General features: G+C 47.2%; 2 protein-coding genes across 4 annotated transcripts; both read left to right on the forward strand.

The window, feature by feature from the left end:
• Positions 1-260: 260 nt before the first annotated feature.
• Positions 261-4,506, forward strand: cacul1 (CDK2 associated cullin domain 1). Of its 2 annotated transcripts, XM_084470268.1 has the most exons (9): positions 261-398; positions 532-702; positions 883-1,009; positions 1,239-1,341; positions 1,434-1,529; positions 1,734-1,836; positions 2,010-2,099; positions 2,439-2,577; positions 2,952-4,506. In XM_084470268.1, coding segments are annotated over exons 1-9 (870 nt in total). In that variant the 5' UTR covers positions 261-397; the 3' UTR covers positions 2,992-4,506. The 2 variants fall into 2 exon arrangements, with proteins under 2 accessions (XP_084326394.1, XP_084326393.1); XM_084470267.1 differs by having other exon boundaries at positions 270-702.
• Positions 4,507-4,914: 408 nt separating this feature from the next.
• Positions 4,915-23,446, forward strand: mypn (myopalladin). Of its 2 annotated transcripts, XM_084470836.1 has the most exons (21): positions 4,915-5,090; positions 6,279-7,826; positions 11,168-11,343; positions 11,465-11,516; positions 11,663-12,116; positions 12,388-12,462; positions 12,790-12,931; positions 13,453-13,476; positions 13,883-13,999; positions 14,110-15,055; positions 15,821-17,395; positions 17,680-17,821; positions 18,310-18,387; positions 19,297-19,518; positions 19,776-19,925; positions 20,027-20,106; positions 20,286-20,415; positions 20,521-20,728; positions 20,917-21,082; positions 21,234-21,367; positions 21,675-23,446. In XM_084470836.1, exons 2-21 carry the CDS (start codon positions 6,280-6,282, stop codon positions 21,851-21,853), a joined length of 6,597 nt encoding a protein of 2,198 aa, XP_084326962.1. In that variant the 5' UTR covers positions 4,915-5,090; position 6,279; the 3' UTR covers positions 21,854-23,446. The 2 variants fall into 2 exon arrangements, with proteins under 2 accessions (XP_084326962.1, XP_084326963.1); XM_084470837.1 differs by lacking the exon at positions 21,234-21,367.
• Positions 23,447-25,186: the final 1,740 nt, after the last annotated feature.

Below are 25,186 nucleotides of genomic sequence, written 5' to 3' on the forward strand. Positions count from 1 at the left end.
ACTGATTGCGCATTTCCTTTCATATGCACCTTGCCATCATATTGTATCCATAATTTCCATCGGTAAATAGCGTTATATACCTAAACACACCCATAGACACTATTGTAGTTCTTTTCAAATGAACCTGACTGTGATATGGGCAATGGTACAGTTAAGTCAATGTGTGAAGAACTACAACGCATACAGAACTACATCACCCTATGTTCTCGGTATATGCATTTTTGCGACACGTCGCAAAAAATTCCGACAGCCACAAAAGGCAACAACACAAGCAAGGTGGAAGGAGAACACAGTTAGCACTTTTTTCATAGTGTGATTTCCAATTTGACGGAATATATGTCAGGTTTAACATAAGATTAATTACAAACATGGAGTCCATGGAAGAAGACAGGTTTGAAGTAAGTGATGATCATAATCACAACTATTGTGCGCCCGCCGATGGGGATGTCCACACAGACATTAGGAAGAGCCAGCTGACAGATGTAACGTCATCGTTCCCTCAGCCTTTACCTTACTTACCTGCCCGTGTAGTGCGAGAAAGACCAGAGAATAGAGAAAAGAATCATCCGAAGGCCACAAGCAACTCGCAATTAATGGACTCGGACTCCAGCAGCGAAGGTAGTGAAGTGTGCGAGTCAGACATCCCAGCTTCGGCCGCTTCTGGTGCAGACAAAATGAGCACCAACTCTACCTCAAAGTTTCGTAAGTTTCCATCAAATAGGCATATTGCATGATCCATAATGTACCCTTTCAACTGTCTGAACTACCAGTTAGTCAGATACCTGTCGACCCTCATGTTGCTTATTCTACACACACGATACACACGTTACCTTGATGTCTGGACCTAAATCAGCTAAATATTACCCATCATATCATTTTCAGTTTTAAATGCTATGGCGGTAGATGATTACCGCAAAAACCACTGGCCAAATCTTGAGAAGGCCATTGATCTGCTGCTAATTCAAAAGCCAACAGACCACATCTCCATCTCTTATGCACAGATATACAGGTGAGATATTGATACATGGTATTAATTCACTAAAAATCATCATAGAACTTTATTTATTGGATGATTTATTTGAAATTATTAAGTTGATCAGTACAGCTTCCATGTTAGTTGCTGGTAATATAAGTGGTATTTCTTATTTTTAAGTATCTCTATTGGCATTGTTATCATGCCCACTTTAGATCTCATTCAATTGTGATCAGTAATCAATTTGCTTATTTTTTTCTTCTAGTTATGTCTACAAGTGTGTGTGTCAGCAGCATTCAGAGCTTCTGTACAAGGATTTGACGCAGAAAATCATTACTCATCTGAATCAGGTCTCCTCACGTCTAGAAGTAAGGAATAAATATACATAGCGCCAAATGTATTGGAATATATTACTTCATAATAATTCAGAATTAAATCATGCACTACCTCTGACCTTCAGGCAAGTCGACCTGAGGACTTCATAGAGAACTTCAACCTGGCCTTGAGCCAATACACAGCATCTCTACAGTGCATCGTTCCAGTATTCATGTACATGGTATGTATCACTTCAAGCTGATAGTATCAGTATTTATGTACTAGTATGCAAAATGGTTAACCTTTCACCCATCCTAGGGGAACCTTTTTGTTACTACCTGAAACGCAGTGTACGCAAGTGTATTCAACAACATTTGCACAGCCGCAGGTCTTGTGAGTATTATCCTGAAATTCACCATTATTCCTTCCCATGTGATTCTCGAAGAACAAGTTCTACATCGAGGCAAAGTTAAACAGGGACCTGGGAGAGGAGCTGATGAAGTGGTTTGCAGATTATGTTGCAGAAAAACATGTGAAGACCCTGATGCGTGAGTAGTATAGCTCCTGACAATTTATTTTGTTTTTGCTCACAGTTATCTGTGAGATAACTCTCGGTTATCTTTCTTGATCTGTATCTGCAAAAGGCTAAGAACTTCGACTTGTCTTTCTGGTTTGGCATGTAACACTTATGAATTTCTACATATGTTTTTGTCTTGCCCAGCTCTCCTCACAAGAGCCCATTCCATGCCCTTTCAAGTCCAACCGTCAACGATGGCCAATGTGGTTAAGGGCCTGTACAGTCTCAGACCAGGTAGGATGTACTGCTGAAGGAAGCTCAGCGATGTGTTGTTAAGTCTTTATAGAGCTGTATGGCACTGATGCATGTCAGATATAGGACCAATGCAGTTACATGCCATTACCTTTTAAAACCTTTTTCAATATCATTGCTAATATAACTTTAAATAATACGTGCAATATTACTTTGTTTTACTGTTCTATTTAACCTAATACATGGTATTGGGGACATGCATGACATACAGGGACATACATGAGCTGCATGTCTCTAATATTTGTCCATACGAGCAAGCCAAAGTGACAGGTCAACTTGTTCTGGTCATAAAGGTGTAATCAATGTATATTCCTTCTCCAGAGTGGGCCCAGTTAGCCCCAGCCCTCTTCTCTGGATTCATTCCCCAAATCCACCCTCCAGCCGTGGTGTCCCAGCTGTCCCACTACGCCGCCCACGACCAGAAGCTGCAGCTGGAGCTTTCCATGAACGGCTTCCCACGGTGAGTGTCTGGAGCCACTGGTGTGTAGCTACGAGCCCTGTTTGGTTTAATGCTTTACCATAAGCTCCAATCACAGGAAGTACACATTTTGTACTGAAAAAGAGCCTCTAGTTACATAATGTCTCTATTGTCAAGATTTTGTGTTTTGGCATAAGGAAGACAACAGTTGCAGGTGATGGACTTCCGATCAGTTTTTCATTTTGTAGCAACTTTTTATAAAAGGAAGCCAAACACTCAATCTCAGACTCAAACCTTATTGTTGCAATCAGAAAATGAAATGGATATTATTGTGCTATACAGCCCTTACTCTCTCCAAGTCATGAGACATGTGCCCTTCACATTTAAATCACAATCTTCTTGTTTTCGCTTCCCAGTGGCGACCAGTCTCGCAAGCGGGCCAGTGAGGACTCCTAACACTGAGAGGCCAAATCAGTGGCGTCAGAGTTAAAAACACAATCTGCCCAGTGTGCTCCCGTGTCCATGACGGGAAACTGACTCATTGTAGATACATACATGTGTGTCAGCATTGTGTTGCGTCCATTTGCCAGGAACCTAAGCCCACAAAGTGACTGTGAACAACACAAAGTATAGGGGGGTTGCTATCTTGAACACAAATAAAATGTTCACAGACAAACCTTCCGGGAGAACCTCCAAACGTGAACTCCATGCAAACTTAGTCATATTTAGGACACACACAAACTAGTCGTGTGTTGGGAACTACTGTGCATGCTGGGGTTAATTTTGCCCTGCTCTTTTGTTGTTGTTCATTTGGAGTAGTGCCTTCCATGTCTGTCTTTGGAATCAGGTCTCACAACGTAGAGTGACTTGATGGTATTTCTCAGTTCAAATTAACTTTGTTTGATCTGTGTAGGTTTTCCATTAAACACCCCGATAATGACTCTTAACTGCTGCTAGAAAGATCGCTACTAAGAATATTTTTTCAAAATACTACTCAATATTTTTCATTCATAATAATAGTTTTGTACAAATTGAAAGTGATGATTCTTCCTTTACCGTTCATAACAACATTACTGCTAATGCGGGCTTACAGAATGGGTCATATCAAGCTTATTCCATTGAATTTGATTGCTGTCGTGTGTATAGACCAATTATGTTTTGTGACAAAAATACTGTGGCAAAAATATGGAAGCTGCACAGTTAGTGACTTCACATTGACTGCTGATAATTTCGCCTCACTACCTTGGTTAAAGCCTTATCCAGGCAAATCCCAAAGACTATCTCACAGTGTGCCATTATTACCTTTTCATAATGACCTGGCATTCATGTGATTCTGGTGTTCTCCTGGTTACTGACTGGCTACACTGTGTAGCCAGTCACATGTTACTGAGCTGTTTTCAAACTTACAGGATCTGATGGCATGGGCGAGTCTTCTTATCGAGCAGAGCTGAGTTGGAAACTAATTGTAAAAGCAATTAACAATTGGCTTTTCTCATCTTGCCAACTAATCGGTTGGCATAGAGGGCTGTCCCATCAGGTGCCAGACAGATTTGGAAATTGGCAGAAATGTATTCTTACTATCCAGGTTACCTTTCTGTGTTGCTCCACAATAAAGTGTGTGTGTGTGTGTGTGTGTGTGTGTGTGTGTGTGTGTGTGTGTGTGTGTGTGTGTGTGTGTGTGTGTGTGTGTGTGTGTGTGTGTGTGTGTGTATAATTTGACTCTGCTTTGTTGTGCTTGCACATGCAGTGATTGTTTAACACGCTAGTAAAACATTGTAAATACTGTGCATGGCAGACAGCATACCGTAGCTGCTGCTTCAGATCCATTTGGCCAGCTTGTTTACATGTTTACTGTTTTTCGTTTACACTGTTTTAGGTGTAATTGATTGGATGCTCAGGTTGGCTGTATATTGTTTGATTCATTCTGTGGAAATTGGAGATTGTTTCTGAAGTTGTTTTGTGTACAGGTTGTTTCACAAATAATAAAAAGTAAAAATCTAAATTGTCGTTCCTCATGAGTTGACATTTGTTGTGAATATTTAAAAATCAACAGCATAGATATTGTGACGCAAAGGATAACCTTCAAACATATTAAATAAAAAAAAACTAAATGAATAGTTTTTCTGCAGCAGCTTAGAAGACGTATTTTACTTTCACGTAACAGTAAATCTGACTCCACACGTCTCTGCGTGTGTCAAGAGGAGTGAGGCTTTTGGACAGACCCCCATAGGAGCCGCACACTCCAAGAGGAATCCCTTTTCAGAACCGCCCCCCACGGCCAATGAGCAGGCACACCACCCAAGCACATGGCAAGGCCGCCCCAAAATAACCTGAGACTACAGCGCTGACAAATGTTGCTACTTTTACTGCTGACAGGGTTACCCTACCCTAGCGACTTGCCCCCATGTTTTTTCCGGTAAACTCCAAGGTTCTCTCCGTGTGAGAGGCCGGGCAGCTGCCTCTGTTAGGATTTCCCAAGGTGGGTGCCACCGGAAGACCAGGTTTGCTGTGAGGATTTGCCGCTCCTAGACGGGGCCAGCTGGGGGGCTTATTAGGTAAGGTAAATCAAGCGAAATATCCAGTTGGACTGTCATTTAGCAACAGTCACATCAAAGCTGTGTGTTGCCTCCATTTGTCTCTCACAATGACCCACTGGCAGGCATGTGGCTTCTATTTTTAGTTTGAAGTGTTTGTTTTACCTAATTTAATTTGGACTCATCTGGGGGTATTCAGCCCCTAGTCTGAATCTATTCACTCACAGTGAGTCATAATGCCGTCTTACCTCACCAGCAGCCACAATCCCTTTTCTAAAACTTAAATAATAAAATAACCACTCTGCTTGTGCAGTTTAATTTAATCCTTAATGTGGTTGATGATCAAAGATCCTGTTAATAGGAGTGAAGAGGATGAGAGGAATTGCTTTTACTTGATTTTCTTCATGTAAACTGAGCCCTTACTATTATTAGATGGGACTTGGTGGGCTTGGAGGCTGTTTGCAAAGGATTAATGTACACAGCAGCTGCGGTGACGGCTACAGATCTGTTGGAAGGGCATTGCTGCCTCCCTTAATTGAGCTGATTTGAGTGTCAGCGGCAAATGTATGCCATCTCTGGTGTCTGAATTGAATAAGAACTCAAGGCTTCTGGCAAAATGTTGTCCAAAAGAAACATTTCTCGAATTTCTGAAAAGGCTGTCAGGGAGGTGTAACTTCTGTATGTGTTTCATGAGGTCTAGTGTTAAGAAACTGATATCCTCTGGCTGAGGAAATGTGTGAGTTGAAATGAGCCAAAATAGAAATATAGTTCTAATTTATTACCACTTGGCTTCTATTTTATTCTATTCATGGAACAAAAAATTATCCTGGTGCACAAATATTAATAACATTCCTTATTCATTTACTTAAATTTTAATGGTTTTGAGTAAAGGTTTACTATATCAGTGTTGTCTACAACTTTTTAGGTTGTTTATTAAGCAGCCTTTATGAAAACTTATTTCAGATTTTGTCAGTGTTATCCAGGTTACTTATTTTGTACTAAAACTGCAAGTCATTAAAAAAGTTAGACTACATATCCTTAATCCGTAATATTTGTTGTTATTGTTGTTGTAACACTGCATATTGACATGTTATTGGCCCTCTAAAAGCGTATAATGATTCAGAATCAGGACCAGCGGGCATAAGCCTTGCTGTGTTCCTCCACCAGTTGCTCCGACCAATCACCCGCTGCGTGTGGTTCTCCCCCCAGCATGCAGGAGCACAACGGGGGCCAGCCGCCGCAGCAGCTCCTGAGAGAGAGCTACCTGGCCGAGGCCAGAGCCCAGCAGCGCCACAGCGACATGAGCCGCTCCGACTCCAGCAGCTCCCGCCGCCTGGTCTACGGGGGCCTCAAAGGTAAAGCGGAGGAGCCGGTGTCCCACGATGACCCCCAGGGTCCCGACCTTTCGGCCTTCCTCAGCCAAGAGGAGCTGGACAAGAGCGTCAACCTGGCGTGCCAGGCCATCGGACACAAGCCGCGCGAGGAGAAGGTGGTGGAGAAGAAGGCCCCTCGGGGTGCTGCCCGTGCTGCTCAACCTGCAGCGCCTTCCTTAGCCGTCCCCACGGCAACCGTCTCCTCAGCACCTTCATCTTCATCCTTCACCGTCCCTCCCTCCTCATCCTCCTCCTTCACCGTCCCTCCCTCCTCATCCTCCTCATTCACCATCCCTCCCTCCTCATCCTCCTCATTCACCGTCCCTCCCTCTGCATCATCATCCTTCACCGTCCCTCTCTCTTCATCTTCATCCTTCACCGTCCCTCTCTCTTCATCTTCATCCTTCACCGTCCCTCCCTCCTCATCCTCCTCCTTCACGGTCCCTCCCTCCTCATCCTCCTCCTTCACGGTCCCTCCCTCCTCATCCTCCTCATTCACTGTCCCTCCCTCCTCATCCTCATCCTTCCCCGTCCCTCCCTCTGCATCTTCCTCCTTCACCGTCCCTCCCTCTGCACCCTCCTCCTCCTCCTCCTCCTCCTTTGCTGTCCTACCCCCGGCGGCTCCATCCATCCTCTCCTACCCCCCGCCCTCCTCCATCGCCCCGGCCCCTCTGCCGGCCCCCGTGAGGAAGGAGCCGGCCCAGCCACCACACACGGCGTTCAGAGCGGACACTAAGTTGGAGAGCGCTCCTGCTCTGCCAGCCAACGGCATGAGCCACAGCAAGCAGCCGTGCGAGGCCCCCGCCAACGACCCCGACCGGTCGGGCAGGGGCCCCCCGGGGTTTGGCGTGGAGAACCAGTCCAAGAAGGAGTTCCTCAACAAGGCGGCGGACTTCATCGAGGAGCTGTCCTCTCTATTCAAGGCCAACAGCACCAAAAGGGTTCGGCCCCGCTCCTGCAAAACACACAAGAGCAGGACTCAGAAGGACCCAGACGACAGGGATCGTCCTATGCTGGCCCCGCAGCTGGAGGAGGCGGTCGTGGAGAGCAGGCCGAGCCCGGGGGCCGCCTCCTACCAGCCGGAGCACGAGGCTGTTCAACCTCTGCTCCTCCAGCAGGACAGCCTAGCGGCTGGGGAGCAGCAGACACAGTGTGACCCTCCCTCCCAGCAGGTGGAGGTGGAGGAGAAGGAGGGCCAGAAAGAGGAGGAGCAGGAGCAGGAGGAGGAAGCGGGGAGACTTGCCCCGACAGACTCCCCCTACTCAGAAGACCCTGTTTGCCAGCCTCCCTGCTTCATCCAAAAACTGAAAAGCCGGGAGGTTCTGGAGGGCAGCAAGGTCCAGCTGGACTGCACCGTGACAGGACTACCTGTGCCCGAGGTCCGGTAAGGGAACCGCCACAACACACAGATCTGGGAGAGCTGGTACCAGCACAGGGCCATTCCTGCTCAGTGTGTTCAGAGAGTGCTTTTGCGTTTGTGATTGTTATCAAGTCAGCTGCTGGCTGACTTAAGTTCAACACTCGGTACACTGGGGGTAAGTCTTCTCAACGTCCACGTCCCTCAGGTCCAGTGTGCTGAGATGTGGGTGAGTCAGTAGCCGACCAGATTATTTATATTAAGTTTCCCTCCGGCTCACTTTGGATGTATCTACTTGGAAAGGCAGTAGGACGGGAAGGAGAAGGGCAACGCGTCTAGGGTAAGAGGGTGGCATCCCAATATTACACTTTCAGAATGTGGTATAGTGGGAGTACAGGTTCATAAATAGTCTATGGCATTCGATTGCTGCATACCACAAGAGCCACGCATGTCATTATTTTTATACAAAGGGTTTTGAAAGTCAATGCGAGTTTTTGACGCGGGCTGTGCTGGATCCATGAGGACCTACCTGGTATTTTTACTGACATGGTGTCAGGCGGGCCAGGAGAGGAGGAACACACTGCTCCTGCCTCAAGTGATTTTGAATGAATACCATGTCCCTTCAGAGGTGTGAGTTGAGATGAATGATGTGTTTGAGTTTCTGCGGCCACTCAGAGAAAGGTGACAAGTGATGATATCCAACAGCTGTTGGCTGTGTGTGTGTGTGTGTGTGTGTGTGTGTGTGTGTGTGTGTGTGTGTGTGTGTGTGTGTGTGTGTGTACAAGCGTGTGTGTGTACGCTTGTGTGCGCTAGCTCCAGGTTATTTCACGAGCAGCGTTCAGGTTACATACAATGCTACTGATCACCAACATGGACCAAGAATGAGGTTAAAAAAACGTTAACAGGACAAATATTACAAACTAAAATATTTCGAGGAGACTGTGGGCACAAAATCCCATTAGTCCCATTAGGTAATGAAGATCTGAGGGGGTCACATCAGAGTCGGGTAGAGACCCAGACCTGCTGAACATTGTTTAGCTGCTAACGTATTCTGGTCAGGGGGAGAATTTAGCTCTCTGCCATTTTTAGCAGGGACAACCACAGAGCAATGGAGTCGCATTTGATACAGCAATAGCAGGGGAAGTGGCCAGAAACACCCTAATAAAGTAGAGCCTGGTAAGGTTGGTACAGTCCCCGTTTCCTCTTTTCTTTTCTACATTTTTCTGGTTTGCGCAAAAGTTGTTGCTGGAACTGCTTGACCTGAAAAACAAGGAAGAGGAATTGGCTGTTGTGTGGCATGTGTACTTATCACATGTAGTCGGTTGCCACATAACAACAACTCTGAGAAGAAGACCAGACCAGGCCAGGCCAACCAGACGGTTGTCCGCCTAATTTGGCTCGTACATCCTGTCTTGGATGGCTAAGCTGCACTGGTGCGTCAGGGGATAGCATTGTGCATATCCAACATCTATCTTTAGCCTGGTGCGTAGGGACCCTGAGCCCACCAGCTCCATGGGGATCTCCTCCGCTCTGCTGGGGGTGCTGGAGGGTAGCTGATGGGGGGTGCTGGAGGGTAGCTGATGGGGGGTGCTGAGGGGGTGCTGGGGGGTAGCTTATTGAGGGTGCTGGAGGGTAGCTGATGGGGGGCTGCTGAGGGGTGGTGCTGGGGGGGTAGCTGAGGAGGGGTGCTGGGGGGTAGCTGAGGGGTGGTGCTGGGGGGGGTAGCTGAGGAGGGGTGCTGGGGGGTAGCTGAGGGGGGCTGCTTGGTAGCATGTGACAGGTGCAGCGAGGTGCTGTCATCCCCCTTAACTGGTTTTGCCCGCTTAACCACGCAGATGAGCTGTTGATGGTGTCTGTGGTCCTCTGTGGAGCAGGACTTGATCTGTGCTCGGTGTGTTTTGATTGCGTCACCAGAGGTGACATTTCACTCTCTTGAAGCTTCCTCATGCTTCTGTGAAACAGGAGTCAGAGACTCAGTTTGGGTGACGTCACAGGTTAACTGAATGAGCTGAGACTTTGCTGTCTGGCTTGGGGGGTGGTGTGGATACAGAATTGACCTAAATACATTTAAAAGGGCAACACAAATTCAGGGGACCGAACATGGATACATCAGATATAGTACGGGAACATTTTGAATGTAATTCCTTCCGACGTTGACATTTTTGTCATGTAGGTATTATAAAACAAACTTTTTTTGTTTTAAGAAACACTACATTTTTAATCTATCAATGTTTTACCACAAATTACCCAGTATGGATGCTTCTATGAAGGGGTAAGCAAGGGAGCAATTGGTCCATGTGGTGTTGGACCAATTTACCACATAATAGTGTATTGCTGTGTTCCTGCCTGTTTACAGGGTACACCTGACACAGTATCATGACCTCCTCAGAATAGCCCCGCTGAGACCACTGAGACTGGAGCATGGTGCGTGTCATTGGTCAAAATCCAGAGTGGAGAGTTGTTGTGATACACACTGGGTTGGCTATTAAACGGTAGAGCTTATGTTCATCTTAAAAGTCACTCCCGTGCGATGCTCAATGTTGAATGACTCCAACCATGCTGGAAAGTGTAAATGCCTAGATTGACACCCTCATAGTTAATGCGGAGAGGGGGGGTCGATGTGACGTGGGAAGTGCTGGGAAACAAGATTAAATCATGTTAATGAACTCATCAATAAACTATCAATTGGAATACAAAAATAGACAGAGAAGTGTAAAATATGTACTTTAAACTAATTCAGCCATTTTGGCTAATTCAGCCCATGTCAATGCAGCGTTCCCAGGGTTGTGTCTAGTTGTTCAGAGCCGACCAGCCAATGAAGCAGTCCTCATGATGTACTGAACCTAAGTATAAAATACATTGGCAGTTATCTCCTAACCAGCAAGGGGGGGTAAGCATGGTTTCCTGTTCTACAGAGTAAATTGATAGGCCTGCCTCATCATACATTTCCTTTGGCTTGACCTCTATATAGCTCTATGGACTGGCGGGCAGCCAGCATGACACACTAGAGCCTTCTATTGAGGATGTAATATGGTATCAACAGTATCAAACTTTAAAATCGGAACCAGAAAAAACACATTTCTTTGGTACGTATTTAAGATTTAAAATGCCTCATACTTGTATCTGAAAGCCCATAGACCTTTTACGAATGCAATCCGAAACCAAACATTTTATATCAGCGAATTTCTCACAATTGCTGATATGAATTTCTCGGAAATCTGAAAATCTGAAAATGGATCCGTCATTTGATCCTATTAAACAGTGGAGAAATCCTCAACAAACAAAATTCCTAATATGTGTCCATGCTGCACAGAGTTGACGTCTGGTGTGTGTGTGTGTGTTGTGCTGGTGGGGGTTGATCCGCCCAGGTGGTTCTGCGAGGGGAAGGAGCTGGAGAACAGCCCGGACATCCAGATCCTCACCCACGGCGGGCGCCACTCGCTGGTCATCGCCGAGGCCTTCGAGGAGGACACGGGCCGGTACTCCTGCTTCGCCTCCAACTTCTACGGCACCGACTCGACGTCGGCAGAGATCTACGTCGAAGGTGAAGCAGGCGCCGGCAGCCCACGGAGGTCCTCCGCCCTGTAAGGAGGGTCAGGGGACCCGCGGTTTGGCCGGGCGGAGTGCTAAGAGTGTTAACTCTGGTTTTGTTTTGTCCCACACAGGTGCCTCGTCCACAGACTCCGAGGGAGAGCAGCTCTTCGAACACGTGGCCCAGTGAGTTCCTGGCCCGTTTCAACCTCTTTTCTTCCTCCGTAGACTCAGATCGGATCACAACCGGACTGTAAATGTTTACACATAGGAAATGCACGTTTACATTTGTCAAGTCAAAACACTGTCACCTCTTGTGTTTTTCTTCCAAGTCAAGTACAGAAAGTACAGAAACAACCACAAACCAATCCGGCCGCGCCGTCTCCCCTGGCAGCCCCGCCGGCAGCCAGCGTTGGAGCCGACGATTCAGACAGTACAAGTCAAACCACGATCATCTCCGCCACCGTCACAGCAGATGAGGATCAACCCTATCAGCACCCACCCGTTAGCGTGCTGAGAGAGGAGGCCCCCGTCCAGCCTGCACCTCCTCCGGCTCCAGAGTGGTCTCCCACCACAGCCCCACAGTTTCTGCACGAGGAGCCGCCCGAGGCCCCCGTCGCCCCGTCGTGTGCTCCCGTCCCGCCGCCAGAGGCCCAGGAGGAACCGGTTCCCGGACCACTTCCTGCCCCAGGGCCCGGTGCCAGTCTTCAGCCGCTGGGTCCAGCGGATGTGAACCCGGTGGAGGCCTCTGTACACGTGGCTCCCACGCAAACTCTCACCGTGGAGGTGAGTGGTATAAGGTGTACACATTGCATTACTAATGCTTTGCCTTAATTGACTTTGGTACATTTTACCCCCTCCCACCCCACCCCACCCTCAGTGCTAATATGAAGATTGATGAAACACATCAGAGAAATAATAAAGTCCTGATTTTCTTGTTTTACTTCTGTAATAACACAGGGATTGATTGAGATGATTTAGTAATTTAATCATTTTTTTAATTGTTTTCTAAACTATCCAATTATTAATGGATGATTTGTTGAATGATTTTCTGTAGAATCAGAACTCCAGCCACCTGTCCCATCAGGAGCAGGAGGTGCGACCCATCATGGCCGCGCCTGTGTTTACCAAGGTGCGTCTCTAGTGTCTCTAGGATAGGAAAGGCGTCTGCCCTCTTGGAAACCTGTGTGTGTGTGTGTGTGTGTGTGTGTGTGTGTGTGTGTGTTTGTGGACTACTGCTGGTTGTGAAAATTGAGACAGCACTATAATAAAATATCATTTTCAGCTTTCTGTACTATGGGATCATAATAACGAATAATAAGATACTCAATGCATAATATAATGTTAAAAAGAAGGTACTCTTATTTTGAAAGTTCTGTATTTTATAGTGTTATTTCCCACTTAAATGTACTTCTGGGGTTCTTCCCCCACTGAGGTTACGCCCGTCTTGTCCCTACAGAGCCTCCAGGAGGTCAGTGCGCTGGAGGGCCAGCTGGTGGTGCTAGAGTGCCGTATGAAAGGCGTCCCTTCCCCCAGGGTGGAGTGGTACAGAGAGGGAACGGTCATAGAGGACTCCCCTGACTTCAGAATACTCCAGAAAAGTAGGTGTTCCTTTGGTTCTGCACGCTGTTTGATGTTGTTGTGATGTAGTATTATTGTGTTTATGTTGTGTTGTCAAATGATAAGAAGGAAGAAATAATGTTATCCACAATCTTTTGTATGAATGAAGCTTTAATGTTATATTGTGTGTCTTGGCTTCTCTTACAGGTTTGACTGGATTTTATATACAAATGTTACTAACATTTACACTTTTGGCGTTACACTTTGGATTAAGTTCCTTAAATATGGTTAGTGTTTAGGTTGAACAGTTAGATCTCAGCCGGAAGAAACGTATTATGTGATAGTTATTATATTTAATGAATAGATAAAATCACTTAACAACCTCTAATCGTAATTGTTTTATTTCCTACTGAAGAAGTACAAATTCGAATGCATTTCTCCAATTCAAACCAACAGAACAAATGACAAAAGTCAAGCTTTAGCTTAAAATGTGTTTATTAGAACACACATACAAATGTGTGGCATCGAGTTGTATCTTAATGATCGTTTGTTTTCTTCACAGAACCCAGATCCTCCTCTGAATCAGGTAAATAGGCATTTTACCTTCACAATAAAATGTATTTTCCCAAATGCATGGAGAGAAAGGACTGAAAGGGGAAAGTGGCTCTCCTGCTGCTTCTGGTGCTTCTGAGCACATATTACTGTCAAGTGTTTATAGACCCTGTGCAGACGCTCCTCTCCTGAGCATAAGCCAGGGCCACACATCCTCAAACTGGACCATATAAGGTAGTCCCTCAACCTTGGACAAACAGCCATAAATATAATAGATCAAAAAAGCCCCCCCCCCACCCTATCTCCATAATAAGATTGCAAACAACTGCACTGCTTTGATCGTATCTTATGAACTTAAAAAGTGCAACAGATTTTAATTCCCTAGTTTGCTGTGATGTGTAAGGAATCAAAAGCTAATCCCCTCCACTTGTATCCTCCAGAGGAAATATGCACTTTGGTCATCGCTGAGGTGTTCCCTGAAGACTCCGGGATGTTCACTTGTACGGCGAGCAACAAGTACGGGACGGTGTCGAGTCTCGGGCCTCTGCGGGTCAAAGGTACCGTCGCATTGTGTCACCGTTGAACTACGACAAAGGGAGACATACAAACATACAGGAGAGCATGTTGAGCAAACCATGTCCTTCATTCATCGTCATTCTCTTGCCAGGCAACGGCCGCGGTGCTAGCGGTGCCAACACACTGAGCGGTGCCGTGTTGGAGTCCGGCCAAGTCCAGGAATCTTTCCTATCCGAAGTCTCGGCTGCTGTCAAGCATCAGCCCGAGGTGACCGTGACCACCAGTGTCAAGCCCCGCTCCAGCTCCATCCGCCTGGATCCCCTCACCTCCAGCACCCTGCGCCTGGATCCCCTCAGCTCAAGCTCCATCCGTCTGGACCCGCTCAGCTCAAGCTCCAACCGCATGGAACCACTTAGCTCGAGCTCCATCCACCTGGAACCGCTAGGCTCCAGCACCCTACGTCTGGACCCACTCAGCTCCAGCACCCTTCGTCTGGATCCCCTCAGCTCCAGCTCTCTACGTCTGGACCCTCTGAGCTCCAGCTCCATCCGTCTGGACCCCCTGAGCTCCAGCATGAGCGCCAGCCTCCCCAGCCTCAACCCGCAGGCCCTGAGTGGCAGCTCCCGCGAGAGGATGAGCTACACCAGTACCCCTCGCCTGGACCCCCAGTACCTGATCACCCAGCACCTCAACCCCCCAGGCTCCGGGGAAACAGCCCCCGAACCACACAGCGCCGACAACGGCGCTCCGATCTACCTGAAGCCCTTCAGCGGGTCCCCGGCCGTGGCGGCAGAGCCTCAGATCCCCAGCCTCAACGAGGAGCAAGAGGCGCCCAGGTATCGGCCCGCCCTGCCCGACCTGGCCGCCCCAGAGGCCCCAAAGGTCAGGGCGCTCCCCGACCCCCCGGCCAACTCGTGTCTGAAGTCGAGCTCTCTGACGAACCACAGGGAGCCGCGGTCCGGCGCTAAAGCCGGCCTCCGCGTGACCTTCAGGCTGCCCGAAGACGAGGAGGAAGAGCCGTGTGAGCCTGGCTGGCCATATGAGGACGCCGGTCTGACGGCGAGGGGACCGCCGCCCGTGCGAACTAAACCCAAACTGTAAGTACGGCATCTAGAACCCTGTTTGCTTCCAGAAGCAAAGCCCAGAATCTGGTACAGCAGATTCTGGGCGTGTGTGTTGAATAAAACAACCGTGTACTAGTGATAATACATGTATCACATATGAATCTCTTGGTTCATCTCTTGGTTCTGTCATTTTCCATATCGAGGGATGTGTCTCTAGGTGAGCTCCTCCTCTTAGGGGTCTTCCATAAGCAGCGTGATAACACACACACACACACACTTTACTAGCGCAGAGACACCCTGGACACAACCATGTGGACTTTCCAGCTTTCAAAAACAAAGGATGGCATTTTCTACTTGTAAGTCATTTGTGGTTTTATGCATGGGTGATGATTTTGGTCATGTTTCAGATATAAGCGGGGATGTGATGCTGTAATACAACGTTTCTATGGTGTTTTTTGGGTCGTAGAGCAGAGAGTGACCTTTCTGGATTTAGCTTGATGGAATTTAAAATGATAACATTATATTGAGACGCTTTAATAAGTCAATGCGTTCATTAGACTGTAAAGTGAGATAATGTTGGGCATAGAAGATATTTTATTTGGGAGCTGCTTGCTGGTAGTAGACCATAAATGGGCTGACAATTTATCAAGAGGCACAATCTTTCTTTCTGGCTCAACTGGTATTTTCTGTAAAGTTTAAAAGCGGAGTGCCTGGAGACCTCCAAATATTTACAAGACAGCACATCTTAATATTTAAGTCACTCATTCTTCACCTTCTTGTTTTGTCATTGATTGTCAGGGACCCAGCTCAACTTCAGATCTTACACAACCAAGTTCTCCTGGAACAGCAGCAGGATGGGGATTCCCACTCACACAGCAAAGCTCGACCCCAGTCTCCACCATGGACCCACGCCCAGCCTCAGAGCCAGTCCCAGTACCAGCCACCCCCTCAAGCCCAGTCCCTGACCCAATCCGTTCCTCAGAGCCAATCCCAGTATCAGCCACCCCCTCAGGCCCAGTCCCTGACCCAATCCCAGCCCCAGAGCCAGTCCCAATACCAGCCACCCCCTCAAGCCCAGCCCCAGAGCCAGTCCCAATACCAGCCTCCCCCTCAAGCCCAGCCCCAGAGCCAGTCCCAATACCAGCCACCCCCTCAAGCCCAGCCCCAGAGCCAGTCCCAGCCTCAGAACCCGTCCCAGAGCCAGTCCCAATATCAGCCACCACCACAAATTCAGTCCATGAGCCAATCTCAGCCAGCCTCTCACACACAGTCCCAGACCCAATTGCAGCCAGCACCTCACACCCAGTCCCAATACCAGCCACCACCTTACACTCAGTCCCTAACCCAATCCCAGCCACCAGCTCAAAGCCAGGTCCAGACCCAATCGCAGCCTCAGGTCTCTGCATCAGAGTCTGTGGTTTGGTCACCAAGGTTGCCCCGCGAACCAACTCAGCAGCATTACCCGCTGTACACCAACACCCCTCTAATGACACAGTCCCAAATCCCAGTGTCAGCCTACACTATGGCTCCTGCGATGCCAGCGCTGACTTCCAGTCCGGCACCGACTCCTCACACCACCCCAGCAGCCCAGCTGAACACCGTTCCTGCTCCCGCGACCAGCCGCCCCTCTCCCCCCCAGCTTAAGATGGCTCCGCCAGTGAGGCCCCCGCTGTCGACGCCAACGTCCCTTTACAACTTCCCCGCTGCGGCCGTGACTCCAACCAACACAATCCACGCCTCCCACCTCAACCTGTCCCTCGCCGCCCTGTCAAAGACCATGCCCCCGAGCCAGTTCAGCTCTCCTCCCCCGCCGCAGTTCCACGCCACTCCCTCGGACCCCCCTCAGAGCACCCTCTCTTCCTCCCTGCAGGAGATCAATTCCCCCACCCCCATGCTGAGGAGCAGCTACGCCTCTCTCATGAACCTAGGGCCCACCTCGCAGAGCTTCACCTATGGACGGCCCAAGGAGTTTGTCGCCGCCCAGCTGCTCTCGCCGATGATGAGTCCGTCCCCGACCGAGTCCCCGGTCCCCCTGCTCAACGAGCTGGCGGCCGAGCTCAACTCCTCGGAGGCCAGCTCCCCGACCCTCCCGCCGTTCTCACCGCAGCCGCGAGTGTTCCCCACCCGGGTGCTCCAGTCGCCCACCAGCCCCCTGTCCATGATGTCCTCCCCGACCCTGATCTCTGCCCCGTTCCTTAACTCGGTGTTTGCGGGGCGAACTCAGTCCCCGCCGCAGGCCTCCTCTCCGGCCTCCAGCAGCTCCACTCCCAGCCCCATCCAGAACCCCGTGGCGTTCCTGAGCTCCGTCCTCCCCTCGCTGCACATCGCAAAGGGCACCAACTCCATGGGTCTGCCCAAGAGTGCTCCTGCAGGGTATGGTTATTTTGATTGGCTGATGCAGATCTGGGTTTAAGTGTGTGATCTATAAAAAGATATGAATGCCTTGACTCGGATGTCAGACTTCAGTCTGTTCCATTGTTCAGGACAAATTGCATAGCAGCTGGAGATGTTTTTGCTTTGCAAATAGAGCGTGATATCACAAATTGGTTGAAGTGATCATCATAGGATATGCACACCACAGAATGACATGATAACTTGAATCCACCGGTGCATGCATCTGAGGTGATGGTAAACTCAATGACTCATTGTCGATGCAGGCAGATGAAGAGGTTACCCAAATCACGGACACCATCGTCTGAAGATATCAGAGCGAGCAAAGAAGTGATCCTGCACGACATCGAGAGGAGGCTCAATGCCAATCGCTTCAGTGATAGTTCTTCACCCTATGGATTTCAACAGGTACTAGGTAATCCGCATCTCAGCAGTTTGGAACCATAATTCTTCCTACCTGAGTGCGGACTGGCTCATCTGAACATGCACATGAATGAATGCTTATTGTTTGATGCAATGGTGACTGTGAAACTCTCAAGTATCATTTTTGTTGTCACCGAAATTGAGCCTAGGATTGTCACAATACAGGCCTTAGAGCCACAACAGAGCCACAACAACAACACACAACAAATCACTATCCCTTTCAGTCTCACTGTCATCCGTTAACCACATTCAGTCGTCATGGCCCTTGTTACTGTTGTCCCATGCTGTGTCCGTTTGTCCATCCATCCATCCATCCCTTCATCCATGTGTCTATGCTACATAATAACACACGACGGTGTCATAACACATGATGGGTGCGTGGTATAATGTGGTGGTCTGCTTGTGTGTTTCATCCGTTCACATCGTGTACGCAGCTATGTGGGCGTTTATCATTCATCCATGTCATCCCATAGAAGCTGAGTAATGAGGGGAAAACGGCCAGCCAATCCCTTGGACCAAACATTCCTGCCCATGTCTTTAACTATGATGAGGTACATGGACCTTCTTCTGTCCAGAGCAATGCTTCACGCTGACCTGTTAGAACGAGTGACTGAAATGAGCCTGTTATAAATAGTGGGAATACTGCCGTTGACTCATCTATTCACCATGACTAATTCATAGCTCTAATCAAGCATAGCAGCTTTCCTCAATTAATTTATCACATTGCATGAATAATCTGAAGCAAAAAAAATCGAAATTCGCAGAAATGAACAGTTGTTGTTTATGGTCGAAATAATGTACAATGGTGCCCTCACCCCTTATTCAGTCAGCTGTAGCTAGTTTAGCTAGCTTTTTAAAGGCATCATCTATCGTTAAACTCTTAAACAAGAAAGTAAAACTCCCAAAACCAAGAGGTCAACATTGAGAAAACTTTACAACATTTCATGTTAATGAAGGTTACAAGGTAAGTATGCTGCTCTTCGGCCAAAACCCAGTCCATATATAGAGGTGTTAGCTGTGGAAGGGATGGGTGAGCCAGTGCACAGACAGCCAGGAGCCAGATGCAGCCAGCACAGCTCACCGTGATGCATTTAGCCTGACCCCAGCAGCTAGTTGTGCCAGTGAGTTTCATTTGGCGTGAACATTGCTCCTCCTTCCTTTTTAAGGAATTAGGTCTATGAAGTATTGTTTGTGTCTTACACTGACTATACTTTGGGCTAGGCTCTAAAGCGAATGTTTCTCTCCGTTTTCTGTTTCTGTATGTATGTTTTGAGCATGATTGTAATTTTGGTCTATATCTGTATTGTTTTCCTTCAGTTTTCCTATTATATTACCAGGAAATGCAATGATTTCAAGGCACTAATTCCTCATCTCAGGACATGAATAAAAGGGCTGAAAGTGCGCAGGGTAGGACAGACGTACTCTTGACACAGTGCCGGTTTGCCCCGCCCTCTCACCAGGCGTACAAAGTGTCCAACTTCGAGCAGAGGCTGATGAGCGAGATCGAGTTCCGCCTGGAGCGCACGCCGGTGGAGGAGTCTGACGACGAGGTGCAGCACGACGAGGTCCCCACGGGCCGCTGCATCGCCCCCATCTTCGACAAGAAGCTCAAGAACTTCCGGGCCATGGAGGGCGTGCCCGTCACGCTCTCCTGTAAGCTGGTGGGGATCCCCATACCCAAGGTAGGAGGACTGTGGAACGCCGTTTCTCCATGGCTACTGGTTACTGTTAGGGGGGCTGGAACCAAGAGAGAGATCGAGGTTCGAGATCCTTCTGCCAATCTAGATGCTAATCTCCCCCCCCCCCCCCCCCCCCCCCCAGTTAAAAAAAAACTAAAATACAATCCTTCATTCAGACCTAAGAATACTTTTGAGACCATTTAAAAAATACAGATGTAAATAATGATGTAAAATAGTTAGCAGTATCTTCTCCTCTTCAGGTGTACTGGTTCAAAGATGGAAAGCAGATCTTGAGAAAGAACGTTCACTATAAGAAGATACGAGAGGGCGATGGAACCTGTGCCTTGTACATCGACTGCACTACCAACGACGACGATGGAAACTACACTGTGATGGCGGCTAATCCCCAGGTACTGCTGCATACAAGATCTGTGGGTTAGCGTACTGCGTACTTACACTTACGTTTGCGGTGGTGCACACAATCGATTCTTTGTTCCTTTCCCTCACCCAGGGAAGGATCAGCTGCTCGGGCCATTTGATCGTCCAGACGGGTGCTTCCCGAAATAGAATGACACCCATTCACTCTCAGAGGTGAGCAGGGCTTAAGTGTGCAGTGGGATCTTCAAAGGTAAGATGATTCCTTCTTTGGCAAGGATATTTGGACCCATAGATAAAGTGATGGAACAATTAAAAAAGGACCCCAATTCAAATAATCCCAACGTGTATGTCACATGTCCTAACACATCAGTTTGCTCTACGTTGGGTAATAGGGTGAAAACCCGCATACAGGAAGTTGAGGATGGCGAGCCGACCCCAGAACGCTTCTTTCAACCTCACTTCCTCCAGGCTCCGGGGGACATGGTAGCCCATGAGGGAAGACTGTGTAGATTAGACTGTAAGGTAGGTACCGGACTCATTGATATTGGACCAAAAGAAAACGTTTTGAGGGTTAGCATTTAGCTTTGAGGAAGTTTTTTATCAGCCCCAACCTGTTCTGCTCCCCAGGTGAGCGGCCTTCCCAATCCGGAGCTGATGTGGTTGGTCAACGGGAAGCCGATCTACCCAGACATATTTCACAGGATGTTGGTGCGGGAGAATGGTGTCCACTCGCTGGTCATTGACCCAGTGGTGCAGAACCATGCTGGTGTATACACCTGCATTGCAAGCAACAAAGCTGGCCAGAGCTCCTTTTGCCTAGATCTGAAGGTGTTAGGTAATTGCTACCGCAAGAATGTTATATGTAATGTTATACCACTAACCTAGGTTTATTTTTAAACACAGGTCCTTGTAGAAACTATAGCTGGAGTCCACTTCACGTAAACGGCCTTGGTTACCACTTGGCTACTCGCCACTTGGTTTTGAAATGGCACGGCAGTGTAACCTGAGTCATGTCCCCCATAGAGAAGGAGGTGAAGCACCCTCCACATTTTGTGGAGAAGCTGCAGAACAATGGGATCCCAGAGGGAAACCCGGCTAGACTGGAGTGCCGCGTGTCGGGCATGCCTCCTCCGGCCCTCTTCTGGAAGAAGGACAATGACACAATTCCTAGAAATAAGGACAGATTCAGGTAGGTTGATGTAAAGATGGGGCACGAATCCCTCTTCTGTTGCTGCTGTTGATCATACAATCTCAAAAGTATTTTGAGGAAAAAAAAAAGTGAATTTAATGACTCACAGGTAATGTGATCATTTGCTTTTTTTTAAAAACTAACCATCCAGCATGCATCAAGATGCCACTGGGTACGTGTGTCTGCTAATCCAGCCAACCAGGAAAGAGGATGCTGGCTGGTACACGGTCTCGGCTAAAAATGAGGCTGGCATAGTGTCATGCACCTCCAGACTAGACATTTATGGTAAACATCCATAAACCTAAAATCTATCTTTCTATCACAACCTCAAATGCAAAAGGTCTGTAGATACACTAACGTAATAAACATGGTTTAAATATTACTTGATACAAGTACAAATTTTAAATAACAAACAACATTTTGAACAGAACTTTATATATAATGTTTAAGAGCTTTTGAGCTCTTAAATATATGACAAACCTTTTGCACACGGGCAATGGTCATTGATATAATTTAGATGTTTTTTTTTACACACACTGAGGAATCCCTCCGAGCCACTAATTCAGCTTGTGGTCCGCTCCGTTGTCCGCAGCCCAATGGCACCAGAGTATCCCCACGCCCATGAAGACGGCGCCGCGCACAGGGTCCCGCTACGCAGCGCTCACGGGCCAGGGGCTGGACATCAAGTCAGCTTTCCCTTCCTCTGAGAGCGGGCCCATCCTGTTCTCCAGCTCCCCTCTGGAGTCGCAGCTGGAGAGCGAGGAGCTGTGAGCCTCCGCCAAACGTGACAACGCAGCGCAGTGGCCCGGTCAGAGCTCTGGTGGGCTTTAGCGGACGGATCCTTGGTGTGATTCAACATGACAACTAATCGTCCAAACTGTTGTGTGGTAGCAAAATGACACGTAATGCATTGAAAGTTAGAGTTTGAGTAATATGGTGCACGTGGCTGTAGTGTCAATGCCACCCATGTCAAATGAGACACCTAGCAGATGGCGGACTAAAGGGCTGATTATGGTTCCACGGCGATGCAACCCAAGGGGGTTTACGGAGCCGTTACGTCCTTGTGGACCCTCCTTGTTTCCACTGCAAAGGCCTGACCTGCGCCTCCCAAAAATGAAAAGGCGACGCAGAAGCAAGAGCTGTGATTGGTCCGCTCACTAAAAACCGATGCAGAACCAATACAGGTCGAAGCGTCTGCGTGGTCCTGCGTGTTGCGTCGACGTGGAACCATAACTGAGCCTTAAGTAAAGACTCCCGTTTATTAGTGTCATTTAGAGATCAGAGCTATATACATGCAGAAGTACAGGATGGTTTTGCAAAGTCTTAGTCCACATCCCACCAATCACACATGTTGAATGTTTGTCTGTGTTGTGGAAGATTTTAATCCCCTTCATCTTTTTCTACATCATAGTCTGCATTTTTAAGACACATTTTCGGTTTCTTTCAGTTCAAAATCTGTTCTTAATAATTGTATTACATTTTATTTATACAGTCCCACAAATTATTTTCACAATGTTTTATTTTGTAATGCAACATCTATATAGTTGTGATAATAATTTCTTTTAATGTTATTTAAAATGAAATATACCTTCTTAGCGTTTATTGTCATATTCACATATACATTACATTGAAATATTTTCAGTGAATATGAACATTGCTGAATGTTTTATTGTTGATTTAATTTGTTAGAAAAAGATGCACTCTTTTATGATAAGCTCAACATAATTTGCAAACCATTTACTATTTTGAACCGTGTGTGCGTGTGTGTTTGTCTTTGTGTGTGTGTGTGTGTGTGTGTGTGTGTGTGTGCGAGCATGCCAGTAAGCATGGGGAATGTTGTGAAGCTAAATCCGTATAAATGCAGGTCGTTGAGAGAGATTGAAGGATATTATGGATGGCAAGTCCTATGACGGCTGTCAGTGCTGTGTGGTAAACCCAGCTTCACATTCATGGTTTTGCACTTCAAAAACAATATAATATTTTTATATTATATCATTAATATGTTATAATAAGCTGTACACCCTACAGCTTATTGTGCCAAACTCATTTGTGGGTAATGAGTTCTATAAATAGAACTCTGACGTATCACCACTCAGTTATTGTCCACACTAGATACCAATAGATTGAATTTATTTCTTGCCAAACACATGTTTTGGTTTACTAGAGAAAATGTATGCATTCACAAGTCGGACATACATGTCAAAGATGTGACGTCATGTCTTTAATAATCAAGTCAGTTTGGCTCCAGTGAGTGTTTGAAAAAAAAAAGAAACTGCTTTCAAAGCACATATTTTATTGATGTAAAGTTGCACAATGTAAAATATTTGTTTTCTCAGATTAAAGTTATATTTATTCAAAAGACAACATACCTTGGTTCTGTTTTGTTACCATGACGGGTATAACCAAATCAACTAAAGCTTAAACAAACAACTTTGTTTTAAGTTACTTCACATTAAACCTTTATTCAAGGTTGTTAACTCCATAACTCCTCCAGGGATGTGGAGCAGTTTTCCGTGGGACTGAGGCTGTTGTTTTGACCTTGCCCTAGCATCAGCCCTATCTAGTGAGACAAAATTCAGCCCACAGTATGGAGGCTCTGGAGCCAATCATATATCAGTTCAATTAGAGGCGAAGAAAGTTCAAATAGGCATGAAATTACATTCACCTTGCGTGACCTAATTACACCACCAGCCTCATTTCACCAGCTGCCAGACCAGGGCCTGCAGTTTGGCCGACTGGTTGTATGTTGGTGGGGTTGGGGTTGGAGGGGTTGGGGTTGGAGGGGTGGGGGTGGGGGTGGGGGTGGGGGTTGGGGTTGAAGGGTAGGGGATTAATAAATGTCACTCAAGGCACTCAAGAGACAATACCATTTTAAGAGGAAAAAAGTGGTAGTGTTAAACTATTGCGAGGGTACTTTCCTCCCTCGTCAAAAATGTTGGATGAGGCATCATGAGGACATCAACACGACACCACTGTTGGCTTCTATTCCCATTTGAATATCTCACCCAAATTACTTTTCTTACTTTTAGCTTCTTGCTTCGTTCTGTCACTAAAATGGCAAAAATGTGCCAACTGCATCCGTTTATGAGTTAAGATAAGATGGGATAACTACTGTCCATTTAATGAACATAACACTTGAAGTTTGTCCTCGGCAATCTGGCATCACAGTAAAAACAGACAGTACGCACTACACAGTACGAAACCGACATTACACAGTACGAAACCGACAGTACACAGTACGAAACAGACAGTACGTTCACATTACACAGCACTTTAGTGGTTGTCCATTTTTCAAAACTTTTTTTTGGAACATGTATTAACTAAGACAGTCCTGAAGTCAGGGCTTTGACACATTCATTCCCACATGTTCTACTCTTTTCTTCCTACACTTTCTCCCTTGGCCGTCTTAGCAGGACCTTTGTGCCATAATCTCTCTAATTCCCCCATACGGAGCTTTCGGGATGTTATCCGGGTTTAACTTGATATTTGACACCGTCAGAGCAGACGGGTCTCTGCTCTGCCATGCCATATGGCTCTGGACAGAGGAGGGTGCTATGGCTCAGACCAGCCAATCAGGGGTAGGCCCGTGAAGGAGGCAGGGCGAGGTGTCAGAGCCCTGGTCATGTCAGACAGGGCCCTGCAGACAGGACAAGCAGCAGCTGGCCGACTGCACCGATCTGTAATCAATGAACCAAATGGTAGATGGGATTATATGCCTAATTGCACAGCTAACCAGTCAATCTCAAAATGAGCAGACAGCATCAGCTTGTGTCCATGACCCACTAGCGAGGGCTGGCATCATCCGAGGCCTCTGGTGGTGATTAAACATTCATAACCAGTAAAGGTGGCCCCTGGAGCTCTTGGTTTAAGGGGGTTGTCATCCTGACATGAGACAAACTAGTTTGTGGCATTTATTAGTTCTAAATCATGCAATAGCGTCAAGCACAATGAAAGAAGGATACTGGGATTTAGTTAAATAACTTCAATAGTAATTAAGGACTTTATGAAAACAACACTATATAGTATAATAGAAAACATTTAATTACTATTTGATTTGAGTTTAGTATTTGCGTTGGGGCTGGTGAAACCATTTCTTGTCCTGCA

Source organism: Micromesistius poutassou (assembly GCF_964030765.1).
Source record: "Micromesistius poutassou genome assembly, chromosome: 7".
NCBI classification, from domain to species: Eukaryota; Metazoa; Chordata; class Actinopteri; order Gadiformes; family Gadidae; genus Micromesistius; species Micromesistius poutassou.